Source organism: Madurella fahalii, assembly GCF_045866475.1.
Source record: "Madurella fahalii IFM 68171 DNA, scaffold_4, whole genome shotgun sequence".
In the NCBI taxonomy this organism is placed as follows: domain Eukaryota; kingdom Fungi; phylum Ascomycota; class Sordariomycetes; order Sordariales; genus Madurella; species Madurella fahalii.
In genome coordinates this window covers 75,835-100,929 of record NW_027263974.1, presented here as the reverse complement: position 1 = coordinate 100,929, position 25,095 = coordinate 75,835, and the positions used below count along the sequence as shown (strand labels likewise).

At 51.9% G+C, this 25,095-nt stretch overlaps 11 protein-coding genes across 11 annotated transcripts; 10 read left to right on the top strand and 1 right to left on the bottom strand.

Moving 5' to 3' along the window:
• Positions 1 to 333: 333 nt before the first annotated feature.
• MFIFM68171_07041 (Serine hydrolase domain-containing protein) lies at positions 334 to 1,308 on the top strand (the record flags this gene model as incomplete). The annotated part of the gene is made up of 3 exons (XM_071062461.1): positions 334 to 375; positions 453 to 884; positions 946 to 1,308. The coding sequence occupies 3 exons, from the start codon at positions 334 to 336 to the stop codon at positions 1,306 to 1,308; spliced, it is 837 nt and encodes a 278-aa protein (XP_070918562.1).
• A 1,032-nt stretch (positions 1,309 to 2,340) lies between these two features.
• On the top strand, positions 2,341 to 3,420 carry MFIFM68171_07040 (Putative hydrolase YcgS; the record flags this gene model as incomplete). The annotated part of the gene is made up of 1 exon (XM_071062460.1): positions 2,341 to 3,420. The coding sequence occupies one exon, from the start codon at positions 2,341 to 2,343 to the stop codon at positions 3,418 to 3,420; it is 1,080 nt and encodes a 359-aa protein (XP_070918561.1).
• Positions 3,421 to 5,480: 2,060 nt separating this feature from the next.
• MFIFM68171_07039 (uncharacterized protein) lies at positions 5,481 to 6,490 on the top strand (the record flags this gene model as incomplete). The annotated part of the gene is made up of 5 exons (XM_071062459.1): positions 5,481 to 5,647; positions 5,710 to 5,764; positions 5,835 to 5,893; positions 5,969 to 6,317; positions 6,374 to 6,490. The coding sequence occupies 5 exons, from the start codon at positions 5,481 to 5,483 to the stop codon at positions 6,488 to 6,490; spliced, it is 747 nt and encodes a 248-aa protein (XP_070918560.1).
• A 22-nt stretch (positions 6,491 to 6,512) lies between these two features.
• MFIFM68171_07038 (uncharacterized protein) lies at positions 6,513 to 8,469 on the top strand (the record flags this gene model as incomplete). Its single annotated transcript, XM_071062458.1, has 4 exons — positions 6,513 to 6,559; positions 6,627 to 6,699; positions 6,794 to 7,226; positions 8,384 to 8,469. The coding sequence occupies 4 exons, from the start codon at positions 6,513 to 6,515 to the stop codon at positions 8,467 to 8,469; spliced, it is 639 nt and encodes a 212-aa protein (XP_070918559.1).
• Positions 8,470 to 9,465: 996 nt separating this feature from the next.
• MFIFM68171_07037 (uncharacterized protein) lies at positions 9,466 to 10,916 on the top strand (the record flags this gene model as incomplete). Its single annotated transcript, XM_071062457.1, has 2 exons — positions 9,466 to 9,574; positions 9,649 to 10,916. 2 exons carry the CDS (start codon positions 9,466 to 9,468, stop codon positions 10,914 to 10,916), a joined length of 1,377 nt encoding a protein of 458 aa, XP_070918558.1.
• A 1,148-nt stretch (positions 10,917 to 12,064) lies between these two features.
• On the top strand, positions 12,065 to 12,379 carry MFIFM68171_07036 (uncharacterized protein; the record flags this gene model as incomplete). Its single annotated transcript, XM_071062456.1, has 1 exon — positions 12,065 to 12,379. The coding sequence occupies one exon, from the start codon at positions 12,065 to 12,067 to the stop codon at positions 12,377 to 12,379; it is 315 nt and encodes a 104-aa protein (XP_070918557.1).
• Positions 12,380 to 13,082: 703 nt separating this feature from the next.
• MFIFM68171_07035 (General substrate transporter) lies at positions 13,083 to 15,021 on the bottom strand (the record flags this gene model as incomplete). The annotated part of the gene is made up of 6 exons (XM_071062455.1): positions 13,083 to 13,367; positions 13,431 to 13,884; positions 13,937 to 13,949; positions 14,018 to 14,062; positions 14,134 to 14,749; positions 14,812 to 15,021. The coding sequence occupies 6 exons, from the start codon at positions 15,019 to 15,021 to the stop codon at positions 13,083 to 13,085; spliced, it is 1,623 nt and encodes a 540-aa protein (XP_070918556.1).
• Positions 15,022 to 17,058: 2,037 nt separating this feature from the next.
• Positions 17,059 to 19,276, top strand: MFIFM68171_07034 (Polyketide synthase phosphopantetheine-binding domain-containing protein; the record flags this gene model as incomplete). The annotated part of the gene is made up of 5 exons (XM_071062454.1): positions 17,059 to 17,752; positions 17,823 to 17,945; positions 18,008 to 18,058; positions 18,121 to 18,196; positions 18,247 to 19,276. The coding sequence occupies 5 exons, from the start codon at positions 17,059 to 17,061 to the stop codon at positions 19,274 to 19,276; spliced, it is 1,974 nt and encodes a 657-aa protein (XP_070918555.1).
• A 70-nt stretch (positions 19,277 to 19,346) lies between these two features.
• MFIFM68171_07033 (uncharacterized protein) lies at positions 19,347 to 20,395 on the top strand (the record flags this gene model as incomplete). Its single annotated transcript, XM_071062453.1, has 2 exons — positions 19,347 to 19,947; positions 20,016 to 20,395. The coding sequence occupies 2 exons, from the start codon at positions 19,347 to 19,349 to the stop codon at positions 20,393 to 20,395; spliced, it is 981 nt and encodes a 326-aa protein (XP_070918554.1).
• A 641-nt stretch (positions 20,396 to 21,036) lies between these two features.
• MFIFM68171_07032 (Glucose oxidase) lies at positions 21,037 to 23,035 on the top strand (the record flags this gene model as incomplete). Its single annotated transcript, XM_071062452.1, has 4 exons — positions 21,037 to 21,370; positions 21,434 to 22,049; positions 22,119 to 22,747; positions 22,821 to 23,035. The coding sequence occupies 4 exons, from the start codon at positions 21,037 to 21,039 to the stop codon at positions 23,033 to 23,035; spliced, it is 1,794 nt and encodes a 597-aa protein (XP_070918553.1).
• An 828-nt stretch (positions 23,036 to 23,863) lies between these two features.
• On the top strand, positions 23,864 to 24,448 carry MFIFM68171_07031 (IDI-3 protein expressed during vegetative incompatibility; the record flags this gene model as incomplete). Its single annotated transcript, XM_071062451.1, has 1 exon — positions 23,864 to 24,448. One exon carries the CDS (start codon positions 23,864 to 23,866, stop codon positions 24,446 to 24,448), a length of 585 nt encoding a protein of 194 aa, XP_070918552.1.
• Between the last annotated feature and the right edge of the window lie 647 nt (positions 24,449 to 25,095).

Here is a 25,095-nt window from a genome sequence, read left to right as displayed (position 1 = left end):
GCGTTACCGCACACGCAATCCACCGACCCAGCCCCGGCGTCGCCTTAGCCGACATGCTTTAAAGTATGCATCTCAGTAGCAGGCTCCTAGAGATGCGCAGAAGAGAGATGAGTTGCGTCAGCACTCAAATAACATAGATAATACTCGTCCCCGCCACCTACCAGTCGACACGGTATTCGGCAAGCCGTTCGCCATTGCTTGCAATGCGTTTGTTGAACCCATTTTAGCCTTCTGCTATTGCTTCTTACCATCCACACTCTTTTGTTTACCATACCGCCGAAGGTCGGGGTTACCATTCGTCGAGCTAACCCAGAAATTGGCCGCTATCTCGCCATGAGATTTCTTTGCCTCCCAGGGGCCTATGGCAGTGCGAAGGCAAGTTAATCTTGAGACCTAGGTCCAAACACAGTGCCCCTGAAGATTACTTTGATAAGGCTAAGGTGTTGGAGTAGAATTTCCGTGTCCAGCTAGGGCCCTTGGCAGAGGAGATTGAGAGGCGGGGCCTTGCAACATTCACGTACACCCAGGGCGCGCACGAGGTCGAACCGCCGAAAGGGTGGGAGGATTACTTCGGCTCGCGGCCATTATATCGATTCCTAGACACGCGCCAGGGCGACAATTTTGACAGTTTGCGTCGTATACGGTACGTGCCACACAGTATGAACGCTGAGGACGCCATGCGCATGTTTCAGAACTGCGGTGAAGGCGAAGACTGGCATCAGCAAGTTTGGCGCGAGGCGCTCGACGGTGTAATCAAAACGGTCGACGAGAACCCTGAGGTTGACGCCATCATTGGGTACTCTGAAGGCGCCATGGTGGGTGCCAGTCTGGTGGTCGAAGAGGCCATGCGCGAGAAGAGGACCGGTCGTCCGCGACGAATTAAGGTAACTGCTGAAACGTACACCCCATAAAGGCCCTGAATACTTTGACTAATCGGTTTTACAGTTCGCAGTCTTCATATCCGGCGCACCGCCCCTGAAATTTGAGGGAAAGGATCGCATCATTGCGCAGCTCGCTGACGAAGCTGGCGTCGTTATCGATATTCCCACATTCCACATCTTTGGCTGCGACGACGCTTTCCTGAGTTCAGCCGTTGCCTTATTTAACGTGTGCGAGCCGGCGGAGGCCACTCTGTATGACCATGGTCTTGGTCATGTCGTGCCTCGCGATGCCGAGAATGTCCGTATGTTGGGGGATATATTGGAGGAGTTGCTACCCAAGATCCAGAACGGGAATTCCAGGGAAGAGGGTACCTCTCGTTCAACTCAGGGCCAGAACCCCAATGGGATGGGGATGAGCGGTTACTAGGGGGAAGGTGGGGGTTATTACCAGTGGTAAGCTTGATCGGCAGTGTCGGGCTTGATGCAGGCTTCCAAGACTGCCCTGATTCTCAGAAGCGCCAGGGAAATATTCGAGGACGGTGTGTTGATTATGAGTAATTACTCGGCAACCTACGCATCTCCTCAGGTGCGTGTCGCTAAGAGAATATAAGAGATAGAAGTGGGTTAGGCTCGGATGTAAGCTGTAGACGTTGGGATTTCTTGCATATTTAATTATGTACAGATACCTGTTCGCTGTAGCCAGTTGGCGATTCGAGAGGAGAGTAGGGCACATTGTTTGTTTGCCTTCTGTTCGCTCAGCCTCATCCTTGTAGTCCAATAGTAACAGTTTAGACTCACCGAGGCGTTGAAACAATTGTTTGGCGGATCGGAATGAAATTCCGACCTCTCTGACCTCCCTAACTTTCTTCCTCTTCTAGTTTCGTTTTTTCATAGCCCTTTTGCGCCCACTTCCGTTTCTTGAGAAAACGGGTCAAAAGTAGTTGCTGGCCAGACGCGGGTAATAGTTATTAAAACAAAGCGGGACAATTGAAGGTGAAGCGGATCGCAGCGGGACACTAAGTAGTAGAATGTCACAAGAAATCCCAACGGAAAAATCTGGGTTCTCTGTCCCTCGATTGACAATGAGGGCAAATCTTTATTGCATAATTGTATTCTCGTTCGTGTTATCAGCCCCTGGAAACTGCCGGTGGTGTGCAGCGGGCTTCAGCCCGGCCGAATACAGCCCGGTCTTATTACCCGACTTGACAAAGACTGGCAGAGCGATGGCGGGACTGCGGCTCAGCACAGTGGAACACCAATCCGAACCTCCAATTCTCGCCCCACGTCTTATTATTAGAATGGTTTCGGGGGCTGGAATGCTTGGTATTTTACGCTGCTCGTGCTCAATGACTTGAAGAAGAGATACATTAATACAAGTGATGAGAGATCTTGATAGAGCCTGGACCTGCCACAATCTTAGACTGATGACAACCTAACCCTGAAGCGTGATCCTGTTGCTATGTGCTTGGAGAAGCGAATGGAGCCTTATCATCACTCCATGTACCCGCTGCTCTTCGTAGTAGCGGCGCTCTTCGCGGCTCTAACCTACTGCATCAAGCGGAGCAAGCTCATCACTACCATGTTTTGGCTACAAAAAGACGAGGAAAGGATATCGGAAACGCAGTACTTTATTCTTTCTGACCAACGCCGAATCGCGTTCGCTGTCTACGGCGCCTCAAACGCTTCTCTGACGGTCCTCTACTTTCACGGCACACCATCATCACATCACGAGGCGTTTCTTCTCTCCGAGGCTGGAAGACGATACGGCATCCGCATTATCTCACCTTCTCGCCCGGGAAGTGGCGGTTCGGATTTCCGCCCGGATGCCTCCCTGCTTGATTATCCGGACGACATCCTCGCCTTGGTTGATCATCTCAGAATCCCGCGTTTCGGTATCATAGCCGTGTCTGGCGGCGCCCCTTACGCATTTGCCTGTTGGAAACGCATCTCGCGCTCCCGACTTACGGGTCTGGGAATCATCGCAGGTATATACCCCGTTGCGACTCTCGGCACGGATGGAATGAAGCTCCCCTCGCGGTTGATGCTGCGCATTGCGACGTGGTTCCCATGGATTGTAGCCTGGCTTATTGACAAGCAGTTGGGTGCTGTGGCGCGGGACAAGGATGAGAAGAAGATGGAGGCGTTATTGGTGGCGGATATGCGGCAGGATTCGTCAGTAGGACAGAATGAGAAGGTGGCCTGGGAGGCGGCCAGGCCCGAGATCCGGAGGGCCATAGTCACGAGTGTCCGAGAGGGCGTCAAGTATGGGGGAAAAGGGATTGCATGGGAGATGAGGTTGCTTGGTAGTCGTTGGGGTTTCGATCTGGACGAGATCCAGCCTAACAGAAAAGGAGAGCTTGTCATGTGGCATGGAGATGCAGATGCCAACGTCCCGCTGGTTATGGTGGAGAGGGCAGCGGCACGTCTGGGGAAGCATGCCGAACTGAGGATTATTGAGGGGCAAGGGCATGGTACCTTGACCTTGCACAAGGCGGATGAGGTTATGAGTACGATGAAGGCGAACAGTTGGCGCTGTTGACCATTGAAACCGGTGGGCCTCTGTTATACCGAGATGTTCTGTATGGACGAAATGCAAGGGATTTATGCTATGGATATGCGGCAGAATCCAAGGTAGTCAAAGCAGAGGGTTTTAGTCTATTACTGAGTACAGTTTACGAACAAACGTCCGTTTAGTATACGGATACTTGGACCCGAGGCCGGCCCCTCATTATCTCTGCGTCGATGCCTTATCATCCCAGGCGGCCGTGAATGCTTAGTCAAGTAGGTGATAACCCCTGCGGTCTGAAGTCAGATAGTATTAAGCTGGACTCACAACACATCTATCAATAGCAGTAACATTCGGCACTGGGAACCGACTGAAGATAGCGCAGTACTTATTGGCCGTAAACAACAGACGCGAAGTGCCATCCCTCAACTATGTACGGTGCCAGGGTGGGATGCTTCAAAATAGAGCCAAGGGTGCCAGTCCCAAGCTAGACTATGCATCAAAAACGTTGAGGAATGGCAAGGTGTCCAAGGGCGGTACTGAACTAATTACGCCGAGTTGCCGATGATGAATTAAGTGACACACTCCAATTACCATCCACGAGCAACTTATTCCAAATTAGGCGCGACAAAGGGAACGATAGGTCATCAAATCAAATTCCATTCAGTAGCTTAAAGCAACTTTTGGATGTGTTAGGTAAGATACCTAACGTATTGCGCACTGCATCCCACCCACAGAAGGCCAGTGTCTTAACTATCCCAAAGCAAATAAAGTCCGTTCCCGAGGCAACAAAACGATAAAAGTACAAAATATACTTGCTCGACGGGTCCGCTTGTGCCGGCGCACACAGTGAGATAATGTTACAGTTCAAAACTGGTTTGTTTGTTAGCGTTCCTTAGACAGGGCTCCAACCTCGAATTTCAAGAGATCGGAGCTTGCTCGCTAACAAAGAAGTTTTAATACGACAGAACCGAAACGTGGGTAGATCCGGGCGGTCGAACACTGCGTTTCCCACTTCTCTCCAGGTCTTTTCAGTCATGCACTAATTACTGTAGTGAAGACTGTCCCGACTAAGTCCGGTGTCAGACTGGGATGGTGAAAATCTGGATCTTCGATCTTAGCGCAAGCTGAAGAACAGACGCTAAAAGAGCAAGGATCCTCTTCCTGTGCACTCCTTATCGCTGTACTGTACGATACTCGGCGATCATTAGCAGGCCTCCGCCGTAGGTTGGTCAAATTGCTCGCTGTGAGGCGATTGACATCGCCTATGCGGGTCACCAACCGTCAACCTCACACAACGGCCGAGCGAGCTTTCTACCTTACGCTAGGTGAAGATGCCCTGTCTCACCCTAAAGGGTTGATGAACGCATGACTTGCAAATTAACAAGGTTGTCCCCGCAAGAAAAATCTCCTGATCGCTCGGGAGATGCGCTAGACGAGTCAGATTCGGTGGGCCGAACCACACTGGATTGTGCGGGATCGGGAACCAGGAAAATGCGTCCAGTCAGTCATATGCCAGCTCTGAGCGATGCGGTCGCCAAATAAATTTGGAGGGCTTCTGCTATCTCCCCAAATCTCGGACTGGGGCCCAGTCATATGGACCACTCTAATATGCAGATCATGTTGGCTTGACGAATTGTGGTTGCATCCCATTTTGAGCCCTCAGACTGTGGGTTTGGGTTTGGATGGTAAAATTCTGGCTGTAGATCTTTGAATGAAGTGACGGGCTATCAGCATGGTTCTAATTACGGACTGAGGGGCTTTACTAGCATCGAGGCCTCGGCTTGCTAGCTTCCCCAGGACCCCCTGTCGTGCTGGAGCTAATCTCCGGAAGGTGTTTGTTTGTCGGGTTGCCCCACGATCCCTTGCACCCCGTCTTTGGGCAAAAGATCCAGGCGGGGGGCCATACGCCGTGTTGGTATACATGTAGCCGTCTCTGGACTCATAGTGCGGCATACGGTCGCGGTTATTGGATCGATGCCAAACCAAAACTATCCACCGCCGGTCCATAGGACTTGAACACTATTTGTTTGTCCCGAGGTTCTTCAGATCCGGCTTGCGCCTAACACACTCGCAGAAGCCAGCCCAGAATCATGGAGACGGCAGCCACAGGCCGGCTGGCTCAGTATCTCGGCCATGTCGTGCCTGTAACGTTCGACCCGACGTTGCTAGGACTGAGCTACCTCATTAGTTTCATCGGCGCTGCGTCAACCCTCGAACTGATCAACCGACGGACCTCATGGAAAGGATACTACAACAAGTACTTTCTGATCTCCGCCTCGGTTGTTTAATGGAAGCAGCGAGTACTGACTTGTGAGGCAGTCTCCTACTCTTGGGTGCGTCCGTCACGATGGGGGGTGTAGCCATCTGGAGCATGGTACGTGTCACTCAGAACTGGCACAAATTCAACCCGCACGTCTTAGTGACACGACTGGTATTGATTACAGCATTACATTGGCAACCGCGCAACGAGGTTGCTAGACGGCGAACCTGATCTTCAAATCGTGTATTAAGTTCAAGTTGCCATCGCTTCTTTCTTCGTGCCGGTTCTTGTCCTGCTTCTGGCTTTCTTCGTTGTTAGTAGTCCCAATAATTACAAGGACGAGGTCAACTGGTGGCGCATAGGCATCTCAGGGACGCTCTCGGGAGGCGCGATTTGTGGCATGCACTATCTTGGAAATGCATCCATTAGCAACTATTGTTGCGATTATGCCGCTGCTAATGTCACAGGCTCTGCCGTCATTGCTGCTGTGGCGAGCACCATTGCCCTCGCACACTTCTTTGTTTTCAGGAGTGCATGGACTAGCTCCTGGTGGAAACGAGTTGGGTGCGCTATCGTGCTCGCCGGCACCGTATCGGGCATGCACTGGTGCGCTGCTACGGGCACGGCGGAGGCTCGCCATACCACTGCCATTGTTGTCTCTTGCCTCGTAAGCCAACCCTTTGCTCCGTGGGAACTCTCCAATGCTTACACAGACATCTTAAGGCCTTCGCTGCGTGTCTAATCATTGCCGGGTCGGCTGTCTACTCGGCTCGGACTCGCAAGAGTTATGCCAACGGGGCGCAGAAGATTACGCTCGCCGCGGCCATCTTTGACCAATAAGAGAGGATCTTAGTGACACCTGATGGTCTTCTACCGAGCGAAGTTGTCACGACTACCCTTCTGCAAAAAGTGAGAAGTTGCCGTGCCGGCCCATTATTCAGCCATCTCGGTGTCAGAGCGCTAACAAGAACTCAAGACACATCATGAAACCTTCACCACCGAGCATCCACTTTTCCAATGGATCTTCGAAGCATCCCGCAATTGGGCCAGTATATCTACCCTTTTGGAGAAAACGAAACAGCACCTGCCGGGTTTCCGCATCACGGGCGTAATGTGAGGACAGCCATCGAGTTGGTTGATCAGGAGGGCTACATCATTGACGACTATGACACTGTCTTTTGTGAGTTTTTTTGCCTGGCTGCCGCGTCTTTGGCAAATAAGATGGATGAGGACCTTGTGGACGCCGGCATCCTCTGGTATGAGATCCTGATGACGGGTGGGCGTGGGACCACGGACTCAATCGGCGAAGGACCAGCAAACCCGTACCGCGGAGACTCGGTAGCAATTCTCAAACGGGATGTGGATGACCTGGTCGAGAAGGGCATGATGTCGGGAAGGTGGCGCGGTTGCGGTTACCTGATGTTCCTGGTACGCCGGGCGGACAGTGACTACGTCGTCGACCACCTGGCTGCGTCTGGTTATCGCTTCGCCGAGCCGCATCAGGTGTCACACATCATCGGGTCAAAGATGCAATCAGAACCCCGAAATTCGAGCAAAAGCTACAGGACATGGAACGGTACGCCAGGGGAACGATGCTGGATCCTGGAGTGCACATCGGCCTTTTTGCAGCCAGGGCAAAAGTTCATCAAGCTGGGTTTGAAGTGCTTGTCAGAAGGCAGGCAAGGAACCTCCTCCCAAGCGTGAAGCTATCTTTGGACCGTCTCGAACCCGCACACGTTGAGGTCATCTTGGGATTGGACGGCATGTCACTTAGTGCCATTCAACAGCACTTGCGGCGTGCTGGCAAGCCACTATCCGAGACATACAGCGTTCGGTGCGTTGCTTTACAATGGAATCCAAAACCTCAAGAGTTCGCTTGCCGACCCCGTCATTGTCAACGACGCTAAATTAGTGGCACAAGTCGCTCAGGTTTCGTGCACTTTGGCATCCGAAAGTCACACCGAGCTATCAACGTGTGCATTTATCGCCTTTATCATCATGATACCCATTCATGTCGGCGTCACTGCTCCCGCACACGAGTTCATCCCAGTCCATTTCTTTAAGACGCAACAGCTCGTGTTCAAGAATTCGCCCCATAGCGCCGTCTTCGCGCGATCGATGCATCGCAGGATCTTATTAGCCCAGGGGCAGGTAACACCTCGACCGAGAAACGCGTTATTGTCATCTGCCGGTCTATCGGGGTTTGCCTCAGCACTTCGGTCACATCTGTTGTCGCCATTGAAACGAGATGCGTCTCACTCATTGTCTACGAACCATCAGAGTTACCGGTGACGTGGGAACTGGGGCAGGCTAGTTCCGCCTAGTAACGAGCAGATAACTCTAACTCCTTGCAAGGGAAGCACCTTATCGCTACCACTGCATGGCGGAAGCCGTGGAGATTATGAGCGCGATTCCGACGCCTTAGACGAGACTAAATCGGTACCACACGAAGGACCTGCTCCGGAAACGGGGAAAGAGAGCCCACGAAGACAGCATCCGTCAAAGTTGTCGTTGGGCGGCATATTGATTTCCCAAGAAGTGGTGGTCGAAGTTGGAGAGGTAAAGCATCCAGCAGCTTCGGCGCAGCGTGAAACGTTAAACAGTGCCAGCGGCTTAAAACGCCAGAAGAGCAGGCGGGGACTGGGAAGTGCGGGGAGTCGAGGCAGCCAGAACCCCCTTACATATGACCGAGCTGCTGAGTCCAACGATGCCGGGCTGTCCTTGGGGTGGCAGTTGAAGTAAAGAAAGAGGGCGATGCGGTAACAACATTTGTCGATGATCTCTTCTCTAGCTGCATTGATACCCCCGGCCGCATGTAATTGCAAGATGCGTTCCGTAGGATCGCATTCATATACATAGTTCGTGCCCAAATAAACCTTTGATGTGGTACTCTGTATTGTTCACGACTTATACATGTTGAGGAAAGATGTGAGAGTTCAGGTAATTAATAATTACTGCTGGGTTTGGTCGTGGTACTTCAGCAAGGGCAGTGCCGGGAACCTTTTAGTGTCGCATGCCGTTTGGATGATCACTTCATTTGAGAAGAATTCTAGCCTAACTTTGCGCGTGCATGAGGGGTAATTACGGTGAATTAGACTTGAGAGCTCAAGAGGTCGGTAGAAGGAAGAGGGAGAGGGGCGGTTCCACTTCCATGGTTTCGGGCAGTTGCGGGGCTCTCGGGACTCTCACTCGGGTTCCATGCATAGTATTTACGCGCAGCGCTGCAATGGCTCAACATGTACTGTAACAGTTGGTGGCCATCGCGGCCTTTACATGCTAGGAAATGTTCGGCCAACAGTACGGAGGTAGAATCAATCATCAGACAATCAATCCTAAGACCTTGCGCTTGCATTCAGCGGTCCTTAGCCAGCTCCAGCAGCGACATCTAGCCAACCGGCACGGGCTGCGGGTGATCTGCCCGCGGCCAAGACCTCAGCTCTGATCATCGGCGTCTGCTAGTCGCTTTATGGCACATTACCGTCGATCATCTGCCCTCCGGCCCGTCAGAGGTCGCCGCGAGGGCCGAAAAGCATGCAGGTCTCAGCTTTGGTAACCACAACACCGGCAAACGAGTGGCTGGCCGTGACCGGGATAGAGTGTGATAAACCATGCGACAAATTCGGTTGCATCGCCCATTGGAAACGCCGCCTATGCGCACTAGTCGTCCGAGACTGGAATGGTGATTGCGGGACTTGTCGCACGGCCCTGGTTCCGACTGCCAAATGTTAAAGTCGAGACATGCTGCACTGCGGGCACGGGGGAATGCGCTTCTCTGCCGTGCTTCAATTTCCATTTGAGTTGGCTCTTTATCCACCATGTCGACGCCAATCCCCCGGCCCAAGGGTGTGCCGCTTCTGGGCAACATTTTTGATGTCGACCCAAACAACACGTGGTGGTCGCTGAAGACACTCGCCGAGAAGTACGGTGAGTACCTGGCAGATCGACGTGTCGCGGGTTAGGAGGGGGAACATGAACTGACCATGCGCCGCTATTGGCAGGCGAAATCTTCCAGATCAAGGTGCTCGGGCATTCCATCGTGTTTGTCGCCAGCGCTGCGTTAGCAGAAGAAATCTGCGACCAGAAGCGGTTCCGCAAATACGTCGGTGGTCCCGTCGTCGAGATCCGTCATGCAGTCCACGACTCCCTCTTTACGGCCTTCGACCACGAGGAGAGTTGGGGTGTAGCCCACCGAATAATCGCGCCGCAATTATCACCAGAAGTTGTTTCCGGCCATTTTGGTCGTATGTTGGAGTGCACAAACGAACTGATCGCGAAATGGCACGGGCTCGCACCCGAGACCAAGATCAAGCCGCTCGACGACCTCAACCGCCTCAACCTCGAAACAACAACCCTTTCTCTGTTCAGCAGGAAGCTGAATTGTTTCGAGGGGCCCGAGCACCCCATGATCCAGGCCATGGAGGATTCGACCTCCGAAGCCATCAAGCGGCCGACCAGGCCCAAACTCCTCAACTGGCTGGTACACGGCGGCAAGCTCAAGAAGGCGACAAAGACGATGCGCGCATTCGCCGCCGAGTTGGTGAAGTACCGACAGGAGCATCCTAATGACCACCATGACCTGCTGTGGACCCTGATGAATGCAAAAGACCCAGAGACGGACAAGGCCCTGACCGAGTCGCAAGTAATTGACGAGATTGTGACTATGCCCATCGGCAGCAGCACCGCCCCCTGCGCCATTGCGGCCGCGATTTTCTTTTTGTTGCAGAACCCAGAGGTCCTCGTCAAAGCTAGGGACGAGCTGGACGATATCATAGGCGACGGTCCCTTCGAGCACGAACATATATCACGGTTGGAGTACATTGCGGCGATCGTGCGCGAGACTCTCCGACTATCATGTGCCGCTCCAGGCTTCAACATTGAGCCGATTCCCAAGCCAGGTGACGAGTCTCCGGTGCTTCTCGCCGGGGGCAAGTACCAGATAGCGCATAATCAGCCTATGATTATTGTTCTAGCTGGTGTCAACCGGGATCCAGCTGTTTTCGACGAGCCCCTTGCTTTCCGACCGGAGCGCATGATGGGCGATGCATTTGAACGGTTGCCGGCTGGCGTGAAGAAATGGTTCGGCAACGGCAAGCGTGAGTGCATTGGCAAGCACTGGGCCTGGGAGTTCCTCGTGGTCGTTACGGCAAAGTTGATAAGAGATGTCGACTTCGAGGCCGTGGATCCCAACTATGTTATGAAGCAGGACGGTTGGTTCAACGTCCGGCCTATCAACTTCTTTGTCAAAGTGAAGCCAAGAGCACGTTAAGTGCATGGTTGGGAGGTACCAATGGGTGCTGTTTGACTAGAACAGATGGAGGGGCGATGCGGTGTGTGGAATTAGAGTACATGTTTGCAGTGGCGGGCAGTGGAGTCCCCTAGGACGCGTCAGCTAATCCCAGGAATTTTCACATGTAACCACTGTTGTCTTGTCTGCGATTGCCACCGACGAGGCGACGTCATGCGATGTCAAAAGATCCGGAGACAATATGATAGTACTTACTAGCAAGATGCATCCGAGACGCTAGAAGCTCGGTTAATAATTCTTTCTGAACCATTGTCTAGAAGTTTCTTAGGAACTTGCAGCCATGGAACCTGTACGCGTCACCCTGTTTGTGGTTATTTCAAAAATACATGACACAGAAGTCTACGTTCGGGGCTACAGCTAGGCCACGCAGTAGTCGAAACACAACCGCCAAGGCACAGCCGTCGGCCTTAACTACCTTCCGACTTTAGCACATGCAGAGATCCTATTCTCAGTCTCATTAGGCTTTCGGCTCAGCTGGCTCCCGTTGTTGGTGCCCTTTCTGTCTGATTTTCTCAGAGGCCAAGAGCTTCTAATATAGACACTGAATCGGTTTCTCTCGGAACATAGCCTTCGAGAACGCGACGGCCCACGGCTTCCCGAGATTGGTTGATTCTATTGAAGGGTGGTGCCGCTATCTTCCTGCAAAGCTCCCAGCTGGGAATGATTGGTGACTGGCGGCGTAGCATCAGACGCTCTCACAAGGGGCAATAACGACAAAGTTCAATCGCCACATAGCGATCGGGGAATCCAACATTGCGTCAAGGATGAGCTGGACTTGCATGCATTTCAGTATGTCGAGAAATGCGTGTATGTACCAGCATCTAAATGCGGTACCAAGCTGCGTAGGTCATGACATCTAACACCGCCACAGTATGATGAGGAGAGGATGATGCTATGAACTACGGACATATGTATTCCATCCGGAGCAGACAATCTATAAAGCTGTGCAGTCTTGACAATTTCTGGCCATCAGTTCTCCAGCGGTAGTATCCAACACTCCGAGATTCTTACATTCACTATAAACCTCCTACACTCGCTCTCCGGCACGAGACACTACCTACTTCCCCATATATATTGCCCATCTCGCAGCATTCTATCTCTATCCAAAAATGAAGGCCAGTTTTGCAGCCACGATCACCGCAATCTTCTCTGTGGCCTCGGCCGTTACGATCTCACTACCATCGGGTGTGTCGATCCCCTCGGGTATCACCCTCCCGTCCGGGGTCACCGTTGTTACCGCTGGAGCCTCCGCCACGGCTCAAAGCGATGCCAGCAATGCCAAAAAGCGTCAAAACATCGGAGGTGGCCTCGGCTCCCTCTCCCTGAACCTCGCGCAGACCCGCACCGGTGCCTCCCAGCAAACTGGTCAAGCCAACGCTGCCAATGTCCCCAACGGCAATGCCGCCGCGGGTGCCAACGCCTAGGCTAGCTCTTTTCCTTCTACTGTGAGTAAGCTTATCAGTTACTATCAAAAAACTATTGTGTTTCCTAACTTTAAGATTCAGTGGTTCTTCTTCGCCGCATACGCTCTCTTGGGATGATGTTGAAGAATGACTGACGAGTTATAGAAACTACGGTACTCTGGGGAGGGGCGATACTCTACGGCCACAATGTGTTGCCTTCGGTGGCAGGAGTGATGGAGATACACTACGGAAATGGAAAGTAATGAACAGCTACTCATGTTGGTGGTCTAGATTCATCACAGTCACACGTTCTTCAATCTCACATTCATTAATTTAGTTGATTTGAGGCGATAAGGTGTTGAGCTATGCAGTTGTATGTCGTTAATCGCTTGCACAGCTACTTAAGATACTGATGTTGCGGGAAATAGTCCTGCAAATATATACAATGTGCCTTTTCAACGCCCTGCCACGTTCCCTGTGTCCAACCTACGGATACCTCGATGTACTCATGGCTTGTGGGCACTGTCCATCGGTGTCAGTAACGGGGTCGTTTTGTGATTTATGAGCTAGCGTAAGGCGCCTACTTACGGTAGCTGAATGACTGACAATTCTGAGATGATTCGTCTCGAGCCCGAAATCCTAGGGTCATAAATACTTTATGCAGACCAAGGGTTTCAGTAATTCCTCGCGATACGCACTATCCTGTCATAGCAGCTAATCATGGTTACATTGACCGCACCTTGTTTGTTTCAGCAGAAACAGCTTCCACAAAGTCTGCCGGCGACTTGGACCCGGCCTTTGCCAGCGAAGTTTCGAGGTTCCGCATCTCTTGTAATGCCTTATCCATGATGCTAGTTCGCGTAGTTTTGAATTCCCAGGCAGGGATTCTCCTCTCAAACAATTCGTCAATCTCTTCTAGTGTTCGACCTTTAAGTTCGGGCAAACTGAGGAAGAAAAAGATGCCGCAGATGAAGTTTGATCCTGCCCAGACATACCCATATTTGGCGCCCTTTCGTTATCACCACGTCAGCCCCTTTCAGATCAGCGGCAGATGGGACTGCGTGCTGCTTACCCAGTTCAAGTTTTCGGGGTTGATAAAGTATGGCGAGCAAAACCCAGTCAACCATGCCAAGAAATAGCCCAGGCTAATGGCAGATCCCACCGTCCATGATCTCAACCTCGTGCTCACGAGTTCCGTCGCTACGGGATAACTCGCTGCACCAACGAACGCGTTATATGCAAACATGTACAGAGACATGAAGGCAATGAGAAAATTCCGAGCAACAGCTGTCCCAGCTGACGTGGTGGCTGTAATGGCCATGGTCAACATACACAGCCCCTGAGTCACTGAGCCGATCATCATGATGCTTCGTCTGCCGAAGACGTGGCGCATGAGATAAATACCGATATTTACGCCAATGAACCCCACGCAAGTCTTCATAACGGAATACTTGAAGGCTTCGTCGACGGTGAGCCCCGATACAACCATGAAGTAGGTGGTATAGCTGATAAGAAACCAAGAACCGCTTGTGGCGAGTTAGTAATTATTGGACTAAAAATGTACAACGGACTTCTCACCTCCCAGTCTGAGCTGTTGAATGTAAGCATCTGACAACCAAGCGTCACCAGGTCGGGGGCGATGAGGATGACAAAACCTACTTGCGATAATCCCGAAGCAAATAAGCGTACGGCGCAAATTGCTACCTGTTCACACATGTCAGAACTTGCTTGAGTCAAATGTATGGTTGGAATGGAGTGGTCGAAGGCAACTTTACCCCTGAACATGTCAAGTGGACCGACCGAGGTCGCAAGCTTTCTCTCTTCCTCAATCCCTTTTAACATCTCAGTCCACTCCAGTTCTAAGTCCCCCGGACGTAGCGAGTCACCTCGTAACGTCTGAAGTGCCTTCAAGCCCGCATCGACTTGCCCCTTATTGACCAAGTATCTTGGTGATTCAGGCACAAATAGCAGCCCCACCGACAAGACCGCCGGCACAATAAATTGAATCCCTAGGGGAATTTGATATGATGATTTATCAAGCGCTTTCGAAGTGGCATTCGTAACGGCTGCTCCAGCAATACTTCCGATAGTAACCCACTCGGAGAATAGGGCGACCAAAACGGCACGTAGATGGGCTGGTGCCGCCTCGGCGCAGTAAATATTAGAAAAGGTCACAAGGAAGCCGTTGCCAAACCCCAAAACCAATCTGCCGAGATAGATGGCGCCCCAGTCGACTGTGCCGATTTGAATTGCAGCCCCAAGAGCCGTGAGGAAACACGCCAACCAAAGTGCGGGCCTGCGACCGAAAAAGTGGGCGAAGGCACCAGCGAAGATGGAAGAAAGGAAAGCGCCAAGAGTTAGAAGCGAGCCAATCAGTTGTTGGAAGGTCCGCTATTGTTTGCTTAGCATCACTCGACGTGCTTATGGGGAGGCGTTGTCTGTAGGCTGCATACATCGATCCCATACCCCCCGCCAAGGTCCGAGTCAACATACCCAAACACCTGGAGGAAGCCGGGCATTGCTTGTAGACTGGCGAGACATGCAGAGTCAAGACCATACTGCATATTGGCCACGGCGACGATGCCACATATTAACAAGCATTTCCGGTTTGCCCAGAGCGATGTCTCGGGAAGGTGAGTTGATCTTTCAGGCCCGGTAGTCATCTTTCGGGAATAACAGGCTCTGCTCGTCTCGTATTTCGGTCGAAGGTAGTAGGCAGTACATATAATGGTGAGAGTAATATTTGCGAAGTAGCTAACACATCACTATTCGAGCGACTCTGGTAAGGAGACCTCACATGTGAATCGTAATTTGAGAGGGGTAACTGCGGGTATATTCTCCCTCTATTTGGTTTGTTCAGTCTCGTCCTGCCAGCGACGACGGGAGACGTTTCCCGCATGGCCATCTCCGCATCACGGCAGTTCAGCGTTCTCCAATTGCTAGGAACCGGATTCCAGCCTTTGTCAGAAGGCTTCTCTCACCTGTTCTCAAATGTCTGTGGCGCTGAAAACTTCTCTGCATCCTAGGTGGGCACTAAACCGTATAAAACTAATGTGAAGTCGTAAGTATTATATGAGGCAGAGGAAACATTGTCCCTATATACCTCTGTTTTTCGTACATTGGAACAATCCTATAATCCAGCTGGCAAAATAGGCAATCATTACTGTCGGTGCGACCGGAGATTGAGCTTGGAGGTGTTGAAGCACCCTAGTTGCTGGTAATTGTTGTTATTAGAAGGGGCTTGCAGTACACATACAATACTCATGCACACACGGAAGTTATATAACTGTTTGGAATCTCACCAACGGCATTTTGGGATTCGATTGAATGCAAGATGCCAACAACAGGAAAGCGAACTGATCGTATGCCACATACCAAATAAGACATGCCGCCTTGCTATCCTGGTACTGTGTTAACATTACTATAACACAGTATATTAATGAAGTCTAGTACCACGATCAACTCTGCTCTCCCTGGTAATCTGCCAGCCTAACTTCGCTTTGGCTAATACTCGTAGGGCGTGAGGGTATCTTATTAACGACTTATCCCGGGCTTGAGCCTGCTGAGAGAAGACAACCACCCACCAACATCTAGCTTATTCCATCTAGCTCTACGCAATATTCCAGTCGATTTACAGACCCGACTGAGCGCAGTATTAAATGCTCCGTTTCTTCTCTAGAGATGGTTGATTGGGCACATTGTAATGGTTAATGGGCTTCGGGATTTCAATATTCTCCCAGTGCTACTGGTGCCATTGCGAATGCAGTCCCGGTTCAAACGGTAACTCACTGGATGATACCCCACCGATCCCCTTGTTCCGGCCGTATTCTCGCCATCGTCGTCCCACTGGATGCGATTAATGAAATAGGAAATGAAGGACCAAATGTCGCCATTCCTGATATAAGTAACGTATAGGTAAAATTTCAACCGCGCGGCTCAACGTTGACGTTGAAGGTCCATCACCTGTAATTACTGCTGCACTATTCGACGCAGGTGAAGCAGCAATAGGCTCGTACACCGGCAACAGCATTGCACTTTATCACCAACAAATAACATGTTGCACGGCCGCATCTCAGCTCTAGGACTCCTTGAGCCAAAAGCTTCCGTTAGTGCGTTGCATTCCTAGCGCCACTGTGCCTCGAGCAGTCCCTCAATAAGGTAGGAAGCCCCGCTAGCTTGGTCCCTATAAGCTGATTATAATCACAGAAGTCGCCGACGTGTACTCGCAGTCAATGGCGCCATACCATGCTGTTGGTTGGCTGGCACCAGTAACGGATTCGCGTCATTGCCTTCTGACACTACGTTCATCCCTTCTTGCATGGTCCAAAGCTACACTAATGGCAATCGGCGCTATTAATTACGCTCGCATCATAAACAAGGTTCACAATGGAGCAAACTGTGGGACCTGCAAACGTTATGATCCTAGAACGTCGGAGATCGACACCCGCTGGAGCTCGTGATTCGATCCAGATATCCATAGTGGAGCCGCCCCTAATATCTGATGGTGATGCGGAATGGCCGAATGCTGCCGTAGTGATCGCGTCATGTTGCTATCTCATGGTGTACCGAGCTTACTAGACTATATTATATATCAAATGAAAATACTGTAATTGTTCGACTCGATGGCAGCGCAGGGCACGAGAACCCACCAACTCTGGATTACACCTGAAGAACAAGTTGCGGCACTGGATGCCGTGAGGATGACAACGCCAAGCACACAATATGGTAAAAGGCTGCTGGTCCACATTGTTGATGACCGCGCCCAAAGTGACCCTGGTCGGGAGTGGGTTTCGATCCCTAAGACATCTAGCCCAGAAGATGGCTGGAAGAAAATCACGTATCAGCAAGCCGCCAACGCTGTCAACCGCGTCGCACACAAGTTAGTTGGGTCCACGGGGAAGCCGGAAAACGGCGAGTTCCCGACAGTCGCCTACCTTGGCCCCAACGACGTCCGATACCTCGTTTTCACGCTGGGTGCCGTCAAGGCGGGCTACCAGGCGCTGTTTATTTCTCCCCGCAATTCTCAGGAAGGCCAGCTTAATCTGTTCGGGCAGACCAACTGCAACATCATCTGGTTTGATGGGGCTTACACGGCCATGGTTCAGCCCTGGCTGCAGGAGCGAGACATGCATGCGATCATGGCCTTCCCCGTCTCCGCATGGTTTCCTGAAGAGCACATTGAGCCGTACCCGTATAGCAAGACATTTGATGAGGCCGAGTGGGACCCGCTGCTAGTACTTCACACCAGCGGGAGCACCGGGTTGCCAAAGCCAATCGTTGCAAGGCAGGGCATGCTCGCGATTGCTGATAAGTATCATAATCTTGGCGAATGGAAGGGAAGGGTAATCTGGGTGGACGGGATGGCAAGGAGGTCAAAGAGAATTCTGCACCCAAGTAAGCTGCCTGAAACCCGGATTACTCGTTTACGATATAAACCTCAGGCGACTGACAGATGCCTGTCTAGTGCCTCTTTATCACGCTGCGGCCCTGTACACTTCCTTGTTCATGGTCCACTACTGGGATGTTCCAACGGCGTTGGGTATCGTGATCGGCCGCTCTCATCCGGCATGGTGCTGGAATGTCTTAAGTACCTTGATGCGGACTCGACTTTATTACCGCCGGCAATCCTGGAAGAACTCAGCCAATCAGAGGAATCGATCAATGTATTGAAGGAACTGGCATACGTAGGATTTGGTGGTGGTAAGCGAATGTTCATCTCTAGCAGAAGAGCTAAAACTATAGACGCTGAACTATCGTGATAGGCAATTTGTCTAGCGAGGCCGGACACAGACTTGTTAAAAACGGCGTGACTATTCTAAACGTCATCTCAGCTACAGAGTATGCAGTTATGTTCCCATGACTTAGAGAGCGAAGGCTAAACGAGCCAGGTTCACACCTTACCCAATCTATTGGCAGCCGATCCCCGAGCTCTGGCGATATTTCATCTTCAATTCGGAGCTCTTTGGTTGCGACTGGAGGAAGTCAGCAGATGGAGAAACCTACGAGCAGGTGGTTGTGGGAAAACACAAATATCCTGGCTACCAGGGCTTCTTTTACACCTTCCCGGACGCCAAGGAGTACAGTACAAAAGATCTCTACAAGCCCCATCCATCGATGGCTGACCACTGGATGTTCTATGGCCGTGCCGACAATATCATTGTATTCTCGAATGGCGAAAAGCTCAACCCAGTAAGCATCGAGCAGATCATGATGGGTCACCCCGGAATCAAAGGGACAATAGTGGTTGGCAGCAACCGATTTCAGCCGGCCATGATTGTTCCCACTGTGCAGCCCAAAGCCAAGAAGGAAGCAAACGAATTCCTGGACAGCATCTGGCCCTTAGTCGTCAAGGCAAACAAAGAGACCGTAGCCCACGGCCAAATCGGCCGGCAGTTCATTACACTCTCCAACCCGAGCAAACCATTCCTCCGGGCGGGAAAGGGAACCATCCAGCGGGCGAGCACCGTTCGGATGTACAAGAATGAGATCAACAAGATCTATGAGGATGCGAACAAAGTCACCTCGTCCGAGACACCTAAGCTGGACCTCAGCTCCAAGGAAACGTTACGCAGGTCTATCGAGAGCCTCTTTGAAAAATGGCTGGGGGCACCGACGTTGGAACCAGATACCGATTTCTTCACCGTTGGGATTGACTCGATGCAGGTCATTAATGCGTCTCGGCTTCTTATGGCTGGCTTGGAGGCGGCTGGGGTCCATGTCGACGCTTCCGCCCTCGCGACGAGGGTTATATATGGTAACCCGACCACAAAGCGCTTGGCAGAATACCTATACTCGGTAGTGAACATGGAGAGTAAGGACGCCACCGCCGGCGAGGGACAGGCGCAGCAGGAGGACCACGCCATGGAAGCGCTAATCGAGAAAATATGCGGGGACCGACATGCCAATAAAACGGGCTGAAAAACTCCCGCCAGCAGATGAAGATCAAGTAATCGTCATTACAGGAACCACAGGCGCATTGGGTTCCTACATGCTCGACTTGGCATCGTCCTGTCCTAGCGTCAAGAAAATCATATGTCTCAACCGATCCGGAAACGCCAGGGATCGGCAGACAAAGGGAAATGGCGAGCGTGGTTTGAGCATCGATTTCTCCAACGCCGAATTTCTGCATGCCGACCTCTCACGCTTTGACTTGGGGCTCGGTAAGGAGGCGTACGGAAGACTGCTCAGCGAGGTCGACCGCGTGATACACAATCAGTGGCCATTCAACTTCAACATGCCCGTCGAGTCCTTCGAGCCGCACATTCGCGGGTTGCACAACCTAGCTGAGTTTAGTTGCAAGGCAGCCAAGCGTGTTCCTGTTGTATTCATCTCGTCTATTGCCACTGTCGAGGGGTGGAAGGGGCCCGATCCCGTACCGGAACAGTCGTTACACAACTTTGACATAAGCATGGGCGGTTATGGGCGATCCAAGCTCGTCGGTAGTCTCGTCTTGGAGAAAGCGAGCGACATTTCCGGCGTGCCCACGGAGATCATCCGCGTCGGCCAAATCGCCGGTCCCAGCACCGAGAAGGGTTACTGGAACCGCCAAGAGTGGCTACCCAGCATTATCGCAAGCTCTGTATACCTTGGTATTCTTCCTGGGAGCCTTGGCCAAATGTCAACAGTTGACTGGACCCCCATCGAAGGGATTGCCAAGCTCGTGCTGGCGTGACGTGCAAGGTCGCTGTGGAAGATATCAATGGGTACTTCCACGGTATCAACCCGGAAAAGACGCAATGGGAGACACTCGCAAAAGCGGTCAAGGAATTTTACGGCGATCGCATTAAGAGGGTGGTTGACTTAGACGAGTGGGTGAGCGCGCTGGAGAGAAGTCAGACAACAACCGAAGACATTAACAAGAACCCCAGCGTCAAACTGCTTGAAACATACAAGGCGTGGGCTCGGGCTGCAAAAGAAGGTCGGGGATATGTCGCCATGGATACGGGAAGGACAATGAACCGCAGCAAGACGATGCGCGAGATGCAAGCCATCACACCAGAGTTGATGAAGAATTGGTGCCGGCAATGGAGGTTCTGAACCAACCATGCCACACTGCACCTTGAGAGGTTCCACACAAAAAGTTACACATTGTTATATATATATATATATACATGTCTAGTTTCATGCCTCTCTATGTGTACCTCATCCATCATCGACACGGTGATTAGCTGCGTACCTTATATATAGCCGTCTGCACCACAGTAGAATTGGTACCTTTCTGCATGCCCTGCGGAACTGCACCTGGCTCCATGAGAAATGGTTATTTTCGCCTAAGCTGCTCCCCTGTGATATGCGACGCAACAACCCCGCCGACAAGACGCAAGCGTCATTCGGCCGTATGTCCGTCGCTCTTCACGGTTAGCAGTTGATCCTGGTTCTGTGGACACGCGGCGTAGCGGTGTTATTCCGGCCTCAAGGGTTTCCGGTAGCATTCGCAACCATTGGCTACTCAGCTTTGCGTAGCATCTGGTCTTTAACCGAGACAATGGAATGTCGCAATTGGCTCCCACACCCTTCCAGGAGGATTCATACTGTAGAATTCCCAATGCAGCAGCGGGTAGCGTACGCATAAGGTTCCGTGGAAGAAAATTGAGATATAAATGATCTCGTCTTCCAGGACTACTAGCGTGCCTCCTTTGTCTCCGTAGCCCGTGTGCACTACGATGATGATTATCGCAATGGGTCGTCTAACCCTCACCCTGGCTTTGGCATACAGCATCGGGAAGCCGACTGCAGCCATCGAAGACTTTGACTACATCATCGTTGGCGCAGGAACCACTGGGCTCGTTGTTGCCAATCGACTCTCCGAAGACCCTTCGGTGACCGTTGCTGTCATAGAGCCTGGAACCGATCAGAGAGATAATATCAATGTCACAGCCACGGATAGGTTTTCTCAGGCCTTTAACACGCCGATTGACTGGGCATACGAGACCGTCATGCAACCCGGTGCCGGCAACCGGTCGCTTCCGTTGCACCAAGGCAAGGCATGGGGCGGGACTAGCACGATAAATGGTGAGCAACCACTACGGGCACGGAAGATGCCGTCAATCGCTAACATAGCCTCACATCTGTTAGGCATGACATACATACGCGGAAACATTGCCGAAATCGACTCCTGGGAGCACCTTGGGAATCCCGGCTGGAACTGGGGTGCCCTTCTTCCTTACTACAAACTATCTGAGGGGTACACGATTCCAACAGACACGCAGTTGGCAGCTGGAGCAACTTATAGACGGCAATATCATGGGTTTGATGGTCCCCTTCGTGTCGGCTACTCGGCCGCGCTCCGGAACGGCTCGTTCGCACCGGCTGTCATGCAGACATGGGAAGGCTTGTCACTATCCCAGAATCCAGATCTGAACAGTGGGGATGTGAGAGGCTTTTCGATGGGCCCGCAGACTTTAGATCCAGGAAATGACGTGCGGTGGGACGCTGCTCGCGCATATTACCACCCGGTCGAACATCGGCACAATCTCCGGATACTTAAGGGAACGGTGAGACGAATAACATGGGCCGATGGAAAGCGGTATAAAAGGGGTTATCCTAGTGCCCGCTTGGTGGCTAGTGGCATTGAGATGCTTACAGACGACGGAAAGTTGACAAAAGTGCGTGTTAGAAATGAGGTTGTTATTTCTGCGGGAGCTGTCCGGACTCCACTTGTGCTCGAAGCTTCTGGGATTGGGAATCCTAGGTAGGTTTGCTAACCGAGTCCGAGCATCTGCTACAAATTGAGCCCACTGACAATCAGCCCTTGAATCAGCGTTCTCAGGGCTCTAGACATAGAGACTCGAGTGAATCTTCCGGGAGTAGGAGAAAACCTAGTGGAGCAACCCAGCCACCTGCTCAGGTTTTCGGGCAACCTTGAACCGTCGGCGAACGCATACCACACATTTGTGACAGCCGCGGACGTTTTTGGCGCTGATCTCGCAGCAGTTGAAGAAGAAACGCGGAATAGCCTTTCCAGATGGGCGCAGGCGGCGGTGGACGCTTCTAAGCCGGGGAGTCTGAAGGCTTCAGCCGTCGCAAAGCTATTGCGGATTCAGCACGAGATCCTCTTCAAACGTAACGGCACTATCGGAGAGGTACTTACGATCGTGGCACCTGGTGGTGTTCTCGCGTCGCAGTATTGGCTCCTGCTCCCTTTTTCTCGTGGTAGCGCGCATCTTGGATCACTCGATGACATTGACGAACCCGTTATCGATCCCCGGATATTCCTTGCTGACTTTGACCTTGCCGCACTAACCGCGGTAGGGAGGCTTGCTGAAACGTTTTGGCGCTCTGATCCAATGAACGTACGGGCTTCTGTAGTTGGACCAATCCCACAAGGAACCACAAGTCTGCCTAACAACGCGACGGATGCAGAATGGCACGCGCATTTGCGAGATACAGGTACTTACTAATTCCCATTTACCCCTCGTTGTTGAAATGCAGCACAGCATCGCGCTGACCAAGATGCAACAAGTGGCGGCAAACTCACATGTTATGGGGACTGCTTCCATGATGTCTCGGGAGCTGGGTGGAGTGGTTGACCCAGAGCTCCGCGTGTATGGCACGGTTAACGTTAGGGTTGTGGACGCTTCCATTCTTCCCACCCAAATCAGCGGCCATTTGACAGCGACATTATATGCAGTGGCGGAACGGGCCTCGGAAATTATCAAAGGGACTTGTAAGAAATAACTGTTAGCAATACTTGGATCCGCTGGTAAACAAACGGAATTCTATGCCGCGTCTCAAAGGTGCGTTGCCTTGTTGGCTCGTATGTGTTCAGCTTTTATTCTTTGTCGAGAGGAACACATGCCTTGAGCTGAGTAGTAGGATATGTTGCTTCAGCCACTCACTGATCAACTAACACGTCAGGGCGCTATCTTCCCCGGGTCAGCAAGCTCCCTCGACTTTGATTATAAGATTTCACCGAAAATAGAAACCCAAGCCCGAAAAGTCACGCTCGGTGAATCGTGAGATGGGATTAAGAGACTCAATGCGGTATGCCGCGGCTTGGCATTGGGTGTCGTGACATGAATTCTCGTATCCGCTGCCAGGTGACCATCCGAGCTGGGAGACCAGAAAGAAGGCACTAGTAGTTGAGCCGCTCTTTCTCTCCATGCAGCATAGCATTGCGCAGCCAAGCTCGTAATTGAGGAAGGATGAAGCGACGTGACACTATTATTCTTTAATCTGGAAACAACTCTTGCTGGCATGTTCGTGCCGTAGACACTACCTACGCATGGGGAAAGCCTTAATGGGAATCGACATGAGCAGTGACTCCAGTGAGCCAGGGGCGGAATCGTCAGTTATTCTTAGCCTTGCGGGGACGGTGATGGAGTGAGTATTTCCGTTCATTGTAATTGGGACACTTGTCAGAAATCTGTATATAGACTCCTTCGGCAGTCAGCTCCAAGCAAGGCTACAACCATTATCTCGCATTATCAGATTCAACGCTCAACACCATAACGCATCTCACACACGCTACCACCGTTGTCAGCGATACGATCGAACACAACCACAATGCTTCGTCAGACTCTCTTCGCACTCCTCTGTACGGTTGCTCTCACCGTCGCGGCCCCCGCCGAGGCAATTTCCACGCGAGCAGAAGCCGAAATCCAGCCATCTGCCGTTCTCGCGCATTCCCTCAACTGGTCCTTCGCCAACTACTGCAACGCCCCGACCTCATACAGTTACATCTTCCGCCATGTATTTGACGGCCTGGAATACGGGCAGTCCGCCATGTTCACATTCACCTACCCAGCTGCCTCGGCAGGCAAGCAATGCTGGCTCGAGTTCTTTCACGGCGAACCCAACTATATCTCCGACCCCAACGGCGTGCGGATCGATGTCTTTAGGCAGTGGGCTCCAGCCACGTGTACGGATGGGAGCATGAGCAACAACAGAGATGCACACCTGGGGCGGCTGAATGTGCCCGGGGCCGGCAAGGCGACGTGGGAAGTAACGTACAGAAGCCATCTGACAACCAAGCGACCTTGTGCAGCGCCCGGCACAATTGAGGGCCTGGAGCTCTCGGCGGTCGGCGATAACACCGCCATTACCCACCCACAGGGCCCCGGTGTTGGATTGAGGATTATGTATGCTTGAGGAATGAATGGGCCCTGAGACTGAATGGAGACCCTTTTTTGGCGTCGGGGCTGTTGTGAGTAGCAGACTACATTGAACTGGTGTAAATGGGATTGGCTTCATTGAATCCCTGTTATGTTGTTACCTTTTTCTCACGGCCGACGTATGAGGTGTAAACGATATATGAAGATGTTAATGGAATCAATACATATTACATTAGATGGAACATCCGAAGTTGGCACTGTCGGTTGTAAAAGGTACGAGTAATCGCGGAAACGGACTATAAGACCAATGTCAAACCGGATTGTGAGGGATCAGAGACACGGAAAACGAGCTGGAATGTACAGAGCGCCATATAGCCACGCATTGGCGTTATGGGTACGGACGACTGCAAGTGTATGGAGGTGGGGGCAGCACATGACGTAGAGGAGTGAGATCCAGGGCTATAAGGGGTAATTGGTGGATACTATGAGCAGATGGCATTACATGGCTTAGTACGTGCGTCACGGCGGTAGGGACACCACTTGTCGGGAGGGAAGGAAGGAGCGTTGATGTTGGCACGGAAAGGATAATGTTGGGGAAGGCCGGTATGTCGGCATTGTGGTAGTTGCTAGAGGAGCTGAGCCCTACCTCCTCTAGCACGGTCGCGTCTCAGGCGAGGTGCTCGG